At 45.1% G+C, this 16,340-nt stretch overlaps 1 protein-coding gene across 1 annotated transcript; it reads left to right on the top strand.

Moving 5' to 3' along the window:
- The first annotated feature begins 1,998 nt into the window (after positions 1–1,998).
- Positions 1,999–11,820, top strand: Nifk (nucleolar protein interacting with the FHA domain of MKI67). The gene is made up of 7 exons (XM_027417845.2): positions 1,999–2,160; positions 4,078–4,215; positions 5,774–5,882; positions 7,421–7,632; positions 8,670–8,750; positions 10,320–10,448; positions 11,002–11,820. Exons 1-7 carry the CDS (start codon positions 2,056–2,058, stop codon positions 11,191–11,193), a joined length of 966 nt encoding a protein of 321 aa, XP_027273646.1. The 5' UTR covers positions 1,999–2,055; the 3' UTR covers positions 11,194–11,820.
- Positions 11,821–16,340: the final 4,520 nt, after the last annotated feature.

The raw sequence follows: 16,340 nt of genomic DNA, 5'->3' as shown, positions 1-16,340 counted from the left end.
GGAAGGTGGACTAGTTGGGAAGAGGAAGGGGGTCAGCAGGAGTGGGAGGGGAAAGGAAGGGTCATGGGAGTGAGTGTGATCAAAATACATGTATGCAAATGTCATGATAAACCCATTATGATAACCTAATATCTGCTATTAAAAACACGAACGTGGAGCTGGAGAGAGCACTTGCTGTTCTTCCTGACAGCTGAAGTCCATTCCCAGCACCCATGTTGGGTGCCTCACTGTCACCTGTAACTACAGCTCCAGGACAGCAGACATCCACTTCTGGATTCCTCAGGCATTGTACTCACCCTGCACAGACATCTCCCCGCAAGACACATAATTAAAAATAAAGTAAAACTTTAAATGTATATAATTTTAATATTTTAAAAGAATAGTAAATTATTTAAGCGTGACAAACAGAGGGGTTTGGACTGGGGAGCTGTGAGAAGTAGGGAAGCGACTAATCCACAGGGTTGGCTCACACCCCCCCCCACACACACACACACCTCTTTCAAGGCTAGAATCCGAACTCAGGCTCTGTGCATGTCATGTAAGCACTGTACTGCTGAGCTCCAACCCAGCGGCATCAGCACTGACTTTTCACAAAGGAACAGGATGCAGCTCACTTGGTACAGGTGGAAGCTGGACATATTATCACTTTCTTATCCCAGTGCTGGGGGTTTCGGACAGGTAGCTCTCTGAAGCAAGCTGGCCAGACTCTTGTCAAAAAAAAAAACCCTTGAGCAACAGCAGAGGAACGATAACTGACTTTGTCCTCTGTGTTGTTGTTTTGCTGAAGCTGAGGGCAATAAAACACAAACCACAAAACTCAACAAATCCACATGGAGTTTATTGGGAAAGGGAACCAAGGGAGGGATAGGTGTTGGCCAAACCCGAACAGAGATGGAAGGGGAAAGGAAAAAGAGGTAAAGAGACACAGAGAGAGAGGACAGGGGAGAAGAGGGAGACAGGAAAAGCCTGGTCTCCCCAGGGGAACAACAGGAAAAAGAGTGCAAAGAAATGAGCTGGCAGAAAGACCTTTAAGTGGGCGGGGTCTTTCTCTTAAAAGGGTCCTTTGCACCTCCATGGAACGCTGGGCTGACTAGGGTACTGCCTGAGTGCATTCTGCCAGGTGACAGGGGCAGGCCAGCATAATGCCTAAGTCCTTATACTCTGCGCCCCCCCACACACACACACATGCATGGGCACCGGCATGCATACATGCACCGGCATGCATACTGCACCTGCACACACTCCAAATGAAGGGCGGGAGGAAGGAGGATGGTTACGAACCGAGCCAAGCGAGGGCTGTATGAAAATGCCATAAAGAAACCTATGGTGAGACTGTCTCAAGTTAAATAAATCCAAAGAATGACAAACAAACAAACAAACAAAAAAACACAAATGAGTTGGGGTCGGCGGGGGTCATGAGTGAAGGACGGGCACGGCTAATGTTTGGGACTTCTTTATGTTTGTTTTTGAGCCAGGGTTCCATGGAGCCCAGTCTGTCTTCGAACTCACTATGTATATGAGAGTGGCTTTGGACTCCGATGCTCCTGTCTCCACCTTCTAAAGGATGGGATTACAAACGTGGGACTCTAGCCGGACGTTGTTGGCACACGCTTTAATCCCAGCACTCGGGAGGCAGAGGCCGGCTGATCTCTGTGAGTTCGAGGCCAGCCTGGTCTCCAGAGCGAGTGCCAGGATAGGCTCCAAAGCCATACAGAGAAACCCTGTCTCGAAAAACAAAAACAAAAAACAAAAAACAAAAAAACAAAAACAAAAAAAAAACCGTGGGACTCCAGTCCCGGTTTCCAACCCAGGACTTGGCGCATGGCGCATGCTCTGCAAGCACTCCACCCTCTGCCTTGTGGTTTATTTTCAATCCTCTTTAGAAAACTTTCAGTTTATGGCCAGCAGGTGGCGCTCGAGCCCGCCCAATACCAGACACCGCGGCCTAAACAGTTCTTTGCTACGCTTCCTCCCGCCTCTACTTCCGCTTCCGAGAGGCGATCCGGAGCGTCACTTCCGGCAGCTCCGCGTGGACCCGCTGGTAACTCCGCCGGCATGGCGGTGTTAGACGGCCCCGCAAAGCCGAATCTGGCGCTGAACCCGCAGGAAGACTCGCTGTTTCAGAAGGAGGTGACGCAAGTCCAACAGCGCGTGAAAAAGGTGAGCGGGCGGGCGGGAGCTCCGGCCCGGAGGAGCTGGCGGGGCCGCATGGGGAGCGGGCCTCTCACGGGCTTGGAGGCTGCGGTTCAAGTCAGGAGACTGGGGCAGGCCGGGAATCAGTGTGGGGTTTGGCTCTTTAGGCCCCCAGGACTCTCGTGGAGACAAAGAGGTAGCACGTGTAGGAGCGTGACACGTCCAGACGTCAGGATAAGTTAAAGCTGCCACACTTCCGCTTTGACCCGCAAATTCAGGCAGGGTTCGTGGGTCACCGCAGCGCTCGGAAGGTGTGTGTGCGCCCTAATGTTGGAGCGCTTAGAAGGCGGGATTAAGATGCAAAACCCCAGCACCGGGGAGGGGGAAGCAGGACGATCGAGAGTCAGAAATAGTGTGGACTACACATTCAGATCACGGCTTAGTTAAAGAAAATAGAGACATTGTCGGACGGTGGTGACGCACTCGAGGCAAGGGCAGGTTGATATTTTCAGTTTCAGGACAGCCAGGGCTACGCAGAGAAACCGTGTCTTGAAAAAAACGAAAAGAAGGGAAAGGCCGGGATTAAAGGAGTGGTGTCGCACTCCTTTAATCCCAGCACTCGGGAGGCAGAGGCAGGAGGATCTCTGTGAGTTCGAGACCAGCCCGGTCTACAAGAGTTAGTTCCAGGACAGCCTCCAAAGCCACAGAGAAACCCTGTCTCGAACCCCCTCATTCCCCAAAGGAAAAGAAAGATGATAGAGACAAGACAAGCTCTGTTTGCCCACAGTGGCCCCTGACAAAAGTTTATATTCCCCCTGGTTTATAGCCTGAAATGCACTGGAGAAAATGAAAGGTTTTCTTTGTTGTTGTTTTGTTTTGGGGGAGGGTTTTGGGGGTTTGGGGTTGGTTTTTTGTTTGTTTACTTTTTAATGTCACTACAGGGTCTACTGTAGCCCAAGCTAGCCTTAAATTTACGGTGCAGCTGAGGCTTTGAATTCTTATATCCACTTACTGAATTTCAGCTAGGATTGTAGGCCTGGGTCACTACCTGGGTTAGAGTATGGTGACAGAGAAGTACAGTCTGCATCGCGAAGGTTAACAGCTGGAAATAGGTGTGAATAAACTCCTCTGCATTCAGAATTGAAGGTCTCAGGTTCAAAGTGACAATGACAGATGTTTGATCTTACAATACAGCTAGCTCCAAAACACATGCTGTACTGAGATGAAAGACTTTCTGTGGGGGTGGGTGGGCATGGATATGTGTGTGTCCATGATGTGCATCGTGGTGCATATGTAGGTCAGAAGACAACCCTTGCGAGTCTGTCTCTTGCACTGTGACCCCAAGAAAACCATTGGCAGCCCAGCAGTTTTCTTTAAGGGAAGAGAGACATCAAACACCTAGCTCTTTAATTACTGCTGTAATAGAGATATGAGTAGGTTTCTGAACCAAGGGGAGTGAAGGGTTTTGAAAGTTTTATTGCAAGCCAGGCAAGGTGGTATATACCTTCAGTCCCAGTGCTGTGGAGGCATAGGCAGGCAAATCTCTACCTCTCCCCTAAAAAGACTGTAGAATTAATATCCCTTAAAGGGCATGGTGGCGGGGGCCTTTAATCCCAGCATTCAGGAGTTAGAGGCCAGCCTGGTCTACATAGTGAGTTCCAGGCCAGCCAAAGTTCCATAGTGAGACCCTGTGCAGTATGAGTTTGTGTGTATGTTGTTTTTGTTTTAAGATTTAATTTATTATGTATACAACATTCTGCTTCCATGTATATCTGTACACCAGAAGAGGGCACCAGATCTCAACGCATGGTTGTGAGCATGTGGTTGCTGGGAATTGAACTGAGGACCTCTGGAAGAGCAGCCACTCCTCTTAACCTCTCAGCTATGTCTCCAGCCCAATGAGTTTGTGTTTTTAAAATATTTATTTGTTGTTTTTGTCCTCAGCAAAAGAAGGAAGGAAGTCTTAACCCTGGAGTGATCTTTCTGGGCCACCTGCCTTCAACACTTTCTGAAACGCACATCTATGACTACTTTACCCAGTTTGGCACTATTAGCAGATTCAGATTGTCCAGAAGTAAACGGGTAAGATTATGTGTCTGAACTCAGCTATGTGTGTTTTTGTTTTTCCATTGTGTGTCATCTTTTGTATTCATAGGCACAACATTGTTACCTGCAAAGTTCACACTCAAGAACTTTTCACAAGCTGGGCATGGTGGTACACACCTTTAATCTTAGCACTCAGGAAGCAGAGGCCAGCAGATCTCTCTGTTGAGTTCAAAGCCAGCCTGGTTTATGTCATGAGTTCCAGCACAGCCAGGGATACATAAGGAGAGCTTGACTGTAAATAAATATAAACTAACACGAGTTGCAGTGGAGTCACAGGAAAATAAATCTTGCATAGCAGCGTGTACCTTTAATCCCAATACTTAGGAAGCAAAGGCAGGCAGATCTTTGAGTTTGAAGCCAGCCACAGCTGCATAGTGTGGAATCCTTCCTCAATAAAAAGAAAGAAGTCATGAGGCTGGGGAGATAGCTCAGTCTATAACTCTCAATCTACAGAACCCAGGTCAAAAGCCAGGTGTGGTCATGTACACTTATAATCCCAATGCTAAGAAGGTGGGGACTTCATCCCTGGGATGAAGCCTCACCCAACTCCAGGACAGTGAGAGGACGTTTCAAAATTAAGCTGGTTGGGCACTAGGGAAATGACTTAATGGTAAGAGCACTTTTGCTCTAAGTATGGGGTGGAATACACACACACACATGGTTTCATAGCAATCTGATTATTACAGGTTATTTTATTGTCATTCCATGGAATTACAATCTGAGGCTTACATGTTACTTAGCACAAGTCTGGTGTCCGCGCCAGAATCAAAACATAGACATTTGAACTCCAGACCCCATATGACACTTGAGACTAATATGGGTAAGGAAATTCACTTGTGGGCAGGGATTAGGAATTCAAGGCCTGCATTTTAGAGACTGTTGGCATGTTCCTTTCCCTGGGCGGTAAAACCAGTGTCAGTTTCTTGGTGGGCCTCATGACACTGGAGAGTTGATTATTTCCACCCTTAACATGTGAGATGAGGTTGTGCTGCCTGCATTTTCCTCTCTAGTACTGGAGCCTGAACTCAGGACCTAATAGGTAAAAGCTAGGTTACATTCTTGTTTTACTCTTAAACTAAGTTGCCCAGAGTGGCCTAACTAGACTCATAAGGTCCATCAGATCCTCCTGCCACAACCTCCTATGTAACTAGAATTACAGGTGTGCCCAGACTGCTATGTTCTTAATGAAACAACATTATGCTTGTGACAAATTAAATGACAAGAGTCTGGTACTGTGGGAGAGCAAAGATGGCCTTCTTAGCACCAGGCATTGCTGTTGAATGCATCATAGCCAGAATAATCATATTACTGAGGGGAATTTTAAGGCTAGCAGAAAATCTGTTTTTTCCAAGTTGTGACTGTCATGGTTTTTTTTTTTTTTTTTTTTGTAAAACAAAAAGTTCCAGAGTGTGTGGAGTGGGGTTGGAGTTGAAGTGGTGAAAGTTGTGGTATCTCCTGGGCACCCATAGGAACATGTTAGGAGCTTGATGACGTGTTAGATTTAACTGTTCTTTCTGTGGGTTTTCTGTTGCAGACTGGAAATAGCAGAGGATATGCCTTTGTGGAGTTTGAATCTGAGGATGTTGCCAAGATAGTTGCAGAAACAATGGACAACTACCTTTTTGGTGAAAGACTTTTATCGTGTAAGTACTCTGACCTAGCATGGGGGCTTTCTCTACACTGATGGGTTAAGCATGGGGTTGTCCTTGGGAAGAAGTGCTAACCCATCCTTAATAGGTGATTAAAATAGAAAATTATTGCCTACCATGGTGACACATGCCTTTAATCCCAACACAGTACATGGGGTGTGGATCTGTTTCCAAAAACAAAGGAGAAATACTGACGTTAGAGAGGGATGGGGCGCAGACTGAAGTCATCGCTGACAAAAGGGTGGTAAATGCCAAACCAGGGCTGACTGGTGTTCAGTTGTTGGGGAATGTGAGGAAACCAAAATGGGAGAGATAGGCTACAGGTCAAATTCTTGACACCCATAAAACTCAAGAGTTTATTCTGAGGTCTGGGTACAGCCCATTCATGGAGTCTAAAAGGGATAATACCAAAAGAAAGGAATCCTGTTGCAGAATCAAACTCAATGACATTGAATGCAGCGCTGGCTGCCAGCCTAGCTCCAGGTTCAATGGGAGGCTCTAAAGGAAACAAGGCAGAGTGGTGAAGCAAACCATGTGCCCTCCTCCCGCTCTGCACAGGTGCGTTCGCTGTATACAAGGCCAGCTATAGCCACTAACATGGTAGAGTGTGCCCTGCCCTGTGACCAGTCCACATGCTGATGGGGGTTTCTTGCTCAGTTGAAAGCATGGCTTCTGTTGAGGAAAGTGGCTGGGCAGGAAGCTGAGAGGACTGGGTCTGTACTTGTCTGCCTTGAAGGAAAATGTTAGCAAGGACTCTGGATTCTGCAGACTGTTGTCTGTACAGACTGTGGATTCTGTGACTATTAGCCTGTCCAGGATAGAACGGGATCGTCTGGGCCTGGGAGTGTAGCTTAGCTGATAGAATGCTGGCCTAGCATGCACAGGGCTCTGGATTTCATCCTAGGGACACATGCACTGTGTCTGACGACATAAGCTTTTATATCTGTATTCATAGTAAACGTGAAAGCTGGAAGATCACAGATTCAAGGTCATTCTAGGCAACACAGGGTATTCAGAAACAGCTGAGACTACGTGAGACCATGTGTTAAAAAGGGGCAGAAGGGTGGCTCAGTAGGTAAGGGTGCTTGCTGTGAAGGTGTGACAATCAAGTTCAGTCCCCAGAAGCCACATAAAGGTGGAAGGAGAAAACCACTTTACAAAGTTGTCCTCTGGCTTCCGTGTGCATCTAGGCGTGTGAACCCACACGCATGCATCTGCATAGACAATAATATTTTGAGTTTCAAAAAGTTACTTTCTGCCATTTAATTAGTTTATACTACAAGAAATGGCCCTAGGGTCTCTTCCTCCCCCCCATCCCCGCACTTCCCTCTCTTGATAGGACTTTTCCTGTCTCCCTTTTTTCTTCTGTGCTCTCTCTGTCTCTGTGCCTCTTTACCTCTTTTCTTTCCTTCCCCCTTCCCTCCCTTTTCTAATAAAACTTCTCACAAAAAAAAGAAAAGAAATGGCCCTAGGAAAAATATAAAATTAAAGTTAAGATCCTTTCCTTTTTGTTTTGTTCTTTTTATATATAGGTAAATTTATGCCACCAGAAAGAGTCCATAAAGAACTTTTTAAAGAATGGAATGTTCCGTTTCAACAGCCATCATTTCCATCAGTGAGACGCTATAATCAGAAACGGGGGCATTTTGAAATGTTGAAGATGGAATATCGGTTCAAGAGGAAGGAAAAATTACTCCGGAAGAAGCTAGCCAAGAAGGGGATTGATTATAGTTTCCCTTCGTTGGTAAGTGTCCTTTCCTAAGGCTTTCTTGGTGGATTCTCTTTGGGGTGGATTTCTACCTCACTAGTTCTGGCGAAAGTCTGTATGATTGTAAAGACTATTACAGTGCTTCTCACATGCTAGGTTTTGGGTATGGGGCATGTGGTTCTTTTGATTGATTGGCGACCAGACTAGAATCTGTTAATGCAAACAAGTGAGTGGTCTATTGCTAAGTACTGGTCCAGTTTGTGGTAAGGTTTTCACTAAAACTTTGAAACATCGCGTTGTGGGTTCTGTTTAACATTGATGGTACTGAAGATGAAACCCAGAGAGCATTGATCATGCATCATCCATCCATCCTACCCACAAACAATATCCCCCATTAAAGAAAAAAAAATCTCCCTGAGTTGCGTGGACTGGTTGGAATGCAGTTCCTCCTGCCTCTGCCCTTTGAGTTCCTGGGTGAATAGGTGGCTTATAGCCCCACATAGGCAGCAGCTGCTACTGCTGTTGATGGCTTTAAGACTGGCTCTTTGTTTCAAGCTGGCATCAAACTTGTTATGCAGCTGGGGATGACAGAGTGTCTGGTCTTCCTGCTTGAGTGCTGAGATCCAGATTTGTGTGGTCCTGAAGGTATAACCTGTGACTTTAGGTGTACCGCTTTGTATGAACTACATCCTCAGACTCCTGCCAGCTTTGTTCCCGATGTCTACCAAGTGGATTCCAGGCACCTCAGAGGCCAGAAGAGGGCCTGGGTCCTCTGAAAGAGCAGCTAGTGTTCTTAATTGTTGAGCCATCTCTCTAGTCCCCAGTGTTTTGTTTGTTTTTTAAGCAAGGATCTTGCTACATACATGATCTAGGTTCCCCACAAATTGGAGATCCTTCTGCCTCAGCCTTCCAAGTGCTGTGATTATAAGCATGTGATACTCACCTGTGTTATAGCAAAGCCTTTGTCCCTGGTTACATTTGAACCATTTGGCAACTGGACTTTGATGTTCAAAATAAGCATTCGGCTACATCATATTCAAAAAGCTGTTAATGTGCAAACTGTTTATTTGCAGGTCTTACCTAATCCAAAGAAAAAGACTTCACAAGGCACTCTTAGCACCCCTGAGGATCCCAAGGAGTCCAAGGGTGCCCAGGTGAGATTGACTCAATGGCCACTGGTTACTATAGAAATACTTTCAGGAAAGTTGGCAAGATGGCTCGGAATGAAGGTACTTTCTTGATCTATTCAATCTCTGGGTCTCATTGAAGGAAAGAGCTGACTCCTTAAAGTTGTCCTCTGATCTCCACACACATGCCATGCACATACAAAGTAGCTTAAAAAAAATTAAGGCAAATTACATGAAAAAAAGAAAGTAATTTCAGCTACTTTGTTTTTTTGTTAAGAGTTCAATTGAGGGTGGGGGTTTGGGACCTGGTGATCTTCGTGCATCCCAAGTGAAGCCCCAACTTCCTATGTTCTGAAGATGAAGTGCTCATCCTCCTGCCTCCCACATTCCTAGTGCTGGGACTATGGTTTATGCTGCTGTATCTGTCCTGGCACTCACTCTGTAGACCAGGCTGGCCTCGAACTTACAGAGATCTACATGCCTCTGCCTCCCGAGTGCCAGGACTAAAGGCGTGTGCCACCATTGCCCGGCGGTCTCATTGTGGGTTGTTAAAGGCCTAAAATCAGGTGGAGAGGTGACCAGTGAGAAAGAGCACTTGCTATGCAAATACTAGGACCTGAGTTAAGATTCCAGTACCTATATAATGCCAGGCCTAGCATGTATGTTCATGTACATGCCTGCAACCCCAGGAAGAAGAGAGACAGGGACACATAAAGCTGGCCACCAGCCTAACTTCAGGTTGGGTGAGAGACTGTCTTGGGGAAACAAAACAATGACGGGACAGGACACCACTGTCCTTCTGCCTGCAGGCTTGCGTGCACAGACAGTTGTGAGCCACTGTGTGGGTGCTGGAAACTGAACGTAGCTTCTCTGGAAGCTTCTCAGCCAGTACTGAGCCACCTCTCCAGCCCCTTGATCTTCATTATTATGCCATTCTAGTTAAGATTTTGCCTCTTATTCTATTAAATTGGAAATGTTCATAAAGTCGACTCATTCTGTCAGTTGAGCATCAATTCTGTGATAGATTTCAAGTGTGTGTGGGTTGAACTACAGCAACCCCAGGAACAAGAAGTGAGTGAATCACAGAGGTATTTTTCTGGCTCTAAGTCCTTTGCCAGTCAGGAGATGGGGAAGCTGGCTGGACTTTTCCCTCCACTACAGAAGGACGTGCCATGTGTCTTTCACTATAAAACAAGAATGTAGGTTATAAGGGCTATACCTAGAGTTGCTGAAGGTCTTACCTCTTTCCTTGGCTGAATCTTGAGACAGTTTTCCTTCTTCCATAGAACCTATCAGCCTTTTTCACCTAGTTGGTGAGAGATGGCATCTGTTTCCAGGCTTATTAGACAGACTTCCTCAGAAGCTAGGTGTCTCTTTGCCCCCGGCCCAGTCATTACACAGAAGCATTGTGTCAAGACTTGGGGCAGGATGTGATGTGTAATCTCAGCTGGGATTATAGGCATGCACCATAATATTGGCGTTTTAGCCAAGCATTTAGCCTGCTAGCATGAACTAATTTAAAGATGGGCGTACAACTAGAACGTGTGCATAGCTGAGAAATGTACAAATTGTTTAACTCCTAACCTTTATTTTTAGGTTTTGCCTGACCCAGGAAAAAGGCTTTCAGGAATACCTAAGAAAAAGGAGAGGAAGATGTTGAAGGGAATTCACAGACGCATTCGTCACAGGAAAAATAGGCGGTCTAAGAAGTCTGTTGACAGCCAGGTGAGTGTGTCATGTTCTGGGAGCCAGTTACTGTAGTCATGGTTTGAAGGAGGAAAAGCAGGCACTGTTATTCCATTCAGTGGGGCTGAGTGAGTATTTGAGTGTTTTTGATTACTTGAAACAGGATCTCAAGTAGTCATCCAACTCACATTGTGGTCTATACTAACCAAACTTCTGATCTTCCTGTCCCTGCTTCCTGAAAGCTGAGGTTACAAACATAAACCATCAATGTGGCTCAATACTAGATTGAATCTTGTGACATTTTGGTAGATTCCCTAACTAGTGTCTTAACAACTTTGTATTTAATATCTTATATCCACTGAATGAATTTGCTTACCAAGTTTGATAAGCTCCTAAAGGCCCTGACCATCTTTAATTGTGTCAGCAGGAGATAAAAACAGGCTGAAAAATAGTTCACATGGTACAACTTAAAATTAGGAGGATAGTGGTGTTGGGTGGTCATTCCTGATAAAGCTAGGAGAATGGTGGTGTTGGGTGGTTGTTCTAGAAGCCTGTTCTCAGTCCTGTACTGTAATGCACTTACTGATTTCAGGGTCCTACACCAGTTTGTACACCAACATTTTTGGAGAGACGAAAATCAGAAGTGACCGAAATCAATGACAGTAAAGATGATGAAGTCATTTTCAAACAGCCTGTGTCCACAGTGAAAGAAGAGGGGCAAAACACTCCAACACCTGCACGCTCTGGGAAAAAAAGAGCAAGAAAAAGGAAGAGGGACCAGTGATCCTGAAAGCATTCTATGTGCATATCTGGGCAGATGTGATTTTGTTATAAAGGCCCACTTTATTTTACCAGGTGCAGTCATGTGCCAGCCACTGATGAGACTGATGGAGGAAAAATGTGTTGGTTCATGCCAATGAAAAAGGCCATCAGGAACTTGCCCTCTCCTGACCTGAGTTTGTATTCAGGCTTCACAACCCCCTTAGTTTACTCTGTGTTATATTACAGGCTTAGACACCACCAGCAGCCTTTGCTGGCCCCACCGATGCTGTTTGACTGTCTGGTGGTTGTGCACATAAAACCCAAAAGAAATGTCAGGCTTCAACCTCTGAAACTGGAAGTTAAATACACATTTGAAGAGTGAGAAGGCAGTCCAAGTGTGAATACAGATTTGCACAAGTACTGTGAGGATCTGGAATAACTTGTTTTCACCCAAGCTAGTAGAGGGTTAACAGATCAATTTCAACAGGTGTATTCAAGATTCAAACAGTGACCAAACTTTTCTACAATTTATTTGTGTACAGGGAACCTAAGAACTTTGGGGGCAGGGGTCCTCCATCACCTGTTCTTGTTTCTGTGCCTCATCTGTGCTTTTGTATTGCTAATACAGGTTTGTTAAGTATACCTATCACCATTGAGCATTCTTTTCATCCAGGTTTAGTCCATTATGGTGGGACATGTCCTGGAGAGGTAGCTGAGAGTTCTACATCTTGTGCAGGCAACAGAGTGGACTGAGACACTTAGTGGTATCTTGAGCATATATGAGCCCTCAAAGCCTGCCTCTACAGTGACACTTGCTCCGAGACCATACCTATTAACAGTGCCACTCCCTTTGGGGGCCATTTTCACATTTGACTCAAAGTAACATCATTGAACTTTATGTACTTGTGATGGCCTCTGGCCTCAGCACGTGGACATCTGCATTTATTGAGATCATGTTTAGGGAGTGACATCTACTTGGCTACAACCAGAAACAAAATCTCACTTATGCATGGACATCAACAGTCCAGTGTTTACTAGCGATTTGGGTAATAGGAAACACCTTTACCTCTCCTCTACAAAAGACTATAATGTGAGCATTTATACTTACCTAAGATAAAAGGAAAGCTGGAGAGATGGCTGAAGCTTACAGCACTTGTCCTCCAGAAGAACTAGGTTTGATTCCCACAATTGTCACTACTCTGTCCTGGCCTCCAAGGGCACCAAGCAACAAATGTGTGCACGTGTACATGCAGGCAAAGTATCCACAGATATAAAACTCAACAGGGACATCACAGTGCTGCATGGGGCACAGTGTCATCCCAACACTCAAATGTGACATGGCTCATTTTGATGTCACCAAAGTCGATCTAATTCAAGGCTCCATTGTGTCACTGTGGCATTGGCATTGTGATAGCACAGGGCTCTGTTGTGATAGGACTGCACCATAGACACTAGAATGTCCACTAACGACAGGATGGTGCTCCACGTGTGCCACCGCATCACCAAGTGCATTGTGATTACTATGGCACCATAGTGTTGAATTGTGACATCACAGGGCATCACATACCACCCAACAATTGTGATATTATAAAGCACTATTTTGACATAGCAAAACCCCACTGTGACATTTTGTTTGCTTATGTCAACAATCCTCAAATGCTGTTGAAATGCTTCGCTGTGACCATGAACTGAATTTTGGTTATTCAGTGCTGGGCATGGTGCTGTGCATTGTAATCCTCGAAGCTGGGGTAGGGGACCGTTTTGAGAGCAGCCTGGGTTACGTAGTAGAATCTGTTGAAAAACAAGGAAAAACAACCTGGAGATTAGGTTTGTTGAGCATGCTTGTTTGTCAAGCTTGCATCCCTGGGGTTCATTCCTAGTACTGAAAGGTGGTCGTGGTGGTGCATGATGGAGGCAACAGTTTTCAAAGTTTATCGTCATCCTAGCTATATAGTGAGTTAAGGCTGGCCTTGCATGCAAGAAACCTTATCCAAAAAAGGGACGGGGCGGTAGTATGAAAGACTGAACCCTTGAGTTCCCATTTAAGCACTCAAGTATGTGATTATACTTTATAGTGTCTTACACCATTTAGTGTTACTGTGGCAAGCACTTTAAGTACCTTAGCTGCTGCTACTACTGCTTCCTTTCGGCATGGGAGCGGGGGATGTCCTTTCTGCTGTGCTATGTACTCAGGGCTAGCTGGCCCACAAGCTTATGGGTGATTCTCCTTTCTCTGTCCACTGAGTGCTGGAATGCAGGACACCGCATACAGCTTTCTTTGTGGTTTCTTGGGTTGAGCTCAGCTCTTGAGACTTATAACACATAAACACTCTCCCTGCTGAGCTATCTTTCCAGCCCTAAATCTTTTTGCTTTGTTTTGGTTGTTTTTTTGTTGTTGTTATTGGTTGGTTGGTTGGTTGGTTGGTTGATTTTGGTATGGTTTGATTTTGGGAGATCAGGTTTCTGTGTAGCCCTGGCTGTCCTGGAACTCACTCACTCTGTAGACTAAACTGGTCTTGAGCTCCGAAAGATCCTCCTGCCTCTGCCTCCCGAGTGCAGGGAGTAAAGGTGAGTGCCACCACAGCCTGGGTCTAAATCTTATATTTTTAATTAATTCATTTATTTTGTATACGTTGGTGTTTTTGCCATGGATGTCAAGTCCCCTGGAACCGGAGTTACAGACAGTTATGAGCTGCCATGTGGGTGCTAGGAATTGAACCTGGGTCCTCTGGAAGTGCAGTCAGTGTTCTTAACCACTGAGTCATCTCTCCAGCCCCCTAAATCTTACATTTTTTTAAGACTATTTATTATGTATACAACATTCTGCTTCCATGTATATCTGCACACCAGAAGAGGGCACCAGATCTCATAATGGATGGTTATGAGCCACCATGTGGTTGCTGGGAATTGAACTCAAGACCTCTGGAAGAGCAGCTGGTGCTCTTAACCTGTGATCCATCTCTCCAGCCCCCCTAAATCTTATTTTTAAGACAGTTTCTTGCTGAACTTGGAGCTCACCATTTTAGCTAAACTGGCTGCAACTGGGTCCCCAGGAATACTCCTCAGTTCTGGGGATTCAGACATGTGCGGTCACTCCTAGCTTTATGTGGACACCCCAGTCGTAACTCATGCTTGCAAGACAAACACTCCTCCCACTAAACCATCTTCCCAGGTCCTAACTGGCTTAATGAAGCAGATGTTGCTGTTCTCATCCAAAAGAGGAGGGAATTGAGTACTATGAATGGCTCCCTGGTTAAACTGACTCAAGCCCTTGTTTTAGAGGGACAAGCTTGGCTGTTGTATTATTCTTAGCAATGGAAAAACAAAAGCCTTATGGATGAGACCGGATGGCTGAAGGTGGGATGGAAATGGGGTGGTGGGGCAGTTACTTCAAGAAGAGGTCAAGATTTCTTATTTAGATTATTTGCTGGCTAGTTTTAGATCTACTTGACACAAACTACAGTCATCTAAGAGAAGAAAAACTCAGTTGAGAAAATGCCTCCCTCCATAAAATAAGGCTGTAAGCCTACAAAGCTGTCAGGCATTCTTAATTAGTGATTAATGGACTGGGCCCAGCCCTTGGGTGGTACCATCCCTAGCCTGGTAGTCCTGGGTAAGAAAAAAAAGCTGAGCAAACCAGTAAGGCTCTACATGGCCTCTATATCAGCACCTGCCTCCAGGTTTCTGCCTTGAGTTCCTGCCCTGACTTCCTTCAAAGAATTGTGATTTGGAAATGTAAGTGAAACAAACCCTTTCCTCGCTTAGTTGCTTTGGTTATTGTTTTATCACAGCAAAAGAAACCCTTACAAGACACGTTCTCAAAATAACAGCAGCATACCACTAGGTGGCAATCAAGCCTAAAGACTAATCCAAAAAACAACAAAAAACTAGATCTGTCATTTACAGATTGCCAGAAGTATAAGATTATTAGGGGATTTATACTGTTACTAACTTTTTTAACAGTCTCCTTTATCCTCTATAGCCTCACACTTGCTGTGTGTGAATTTCTGATCTTCCTGCTTCTACCTTCCAAGTGCTGGGATTGCAGATGTGTTCCACTATGATGGTTTTGCCATGTTGGGGATGGAACCCATGTACATGCCAGACAAGCATTCTACCAACAGAGCTAGATTCCCAGGCCCCCAGCCTCTACTTAAAACTAAAATTCCATGCAGGGAACTTGACTTTGCTACCATAATCAATCTAAAGACAGTCGAGAGAGAGAGAGAGAGAGAGAGAGAGAGAGAGAGAGAGAGAGAGAGAGAGAGAGAGAGAGAGAGAGAATAGGTGCCTTCAGAGGCCAGAAGAAGGTACTGGCTGAAGTTACAAGCAGATGTTAGCCACCAACATTAATGCCAGAAACAAATTTGGTTCTTTGGGAAAGCAACAAGTGCTCCTATGCACAGAAGATAGCCTTTAAATCACAATGTATTTTCAACTCAATTGTATTTTTTATGTGCATAAACACTCTACTTAAAATTGTGTCACTTTCTGCTTCAATTAATAATCTCAGCATTTTAGATGTCCTTTTCTTTCCGAGGCTGTCTTTGAACTCTCAATCCTCTTGCCTCAGCTCTAGAGTGCTAGGATTACAGGCCTGTGATACTACACTCAACTGGAATTATTTTTCAAGTTCTAACTCCATGATGTATTTCTAGCATTGTTCCTCTCAAAAACAATATTTTAAATTCCATTTGAAAAGTTAGAGTTTACCTTAGGCCAGGAATTAGTGTCCTGTCCCCATCCCCCATCCTTGCCCCCCCAAAAGAACCTCACATATATCTCTGGCTGTCCTGGAACTCACTATAGATCCTCCTGCCTCTGCCTCTGCCTCCCAAGGGCTGGAATTCAGCAGGGGAATCTTATCACCCTGCTCATCACCCAGTTCTGGTGTCTGAGGGCACCTGCAAATTTCTCTAGTTTCACACTTACATTGCTCAGCAGGTGTCTGGATGCCTGCACTGCATCTCCTGTACTAACAGAAAAACAGGACTCTATGCCATCAGAGATTTTACTTCTCTACTTCTCTGGCCAGATGGTGCCAATTTTAGAATCTCCCAGTTATAAATAAAGCTGTCAACTCTCTGATACCCAGAAAAAGAGACTCTCTAAGACATTTAATACTTGCCAAATATGGTTTCTGTGCAAATGTCCCAGTATTAACCCTGC

The sequence above is a fragment of the Cricetulus griseus genome, chromosome 5 (genome assembly GCF_003668045.3).
Source record: "Cricetulus griseus strain 17A/GY chromosome 5, alternate assembly CriGri-PICRH-1.0, whole genome shotgun sequence".
NCBI lineage: Eukaryota > Metazoa > Chordata > Mammalia > Rodentia > Cricetidae > Cricetulus > Cricetulus griseus.
Note: the sequence above shows the minus strand (reverse complement) of the source record. Positions and strands in the feature narration are given on the sequence as shown.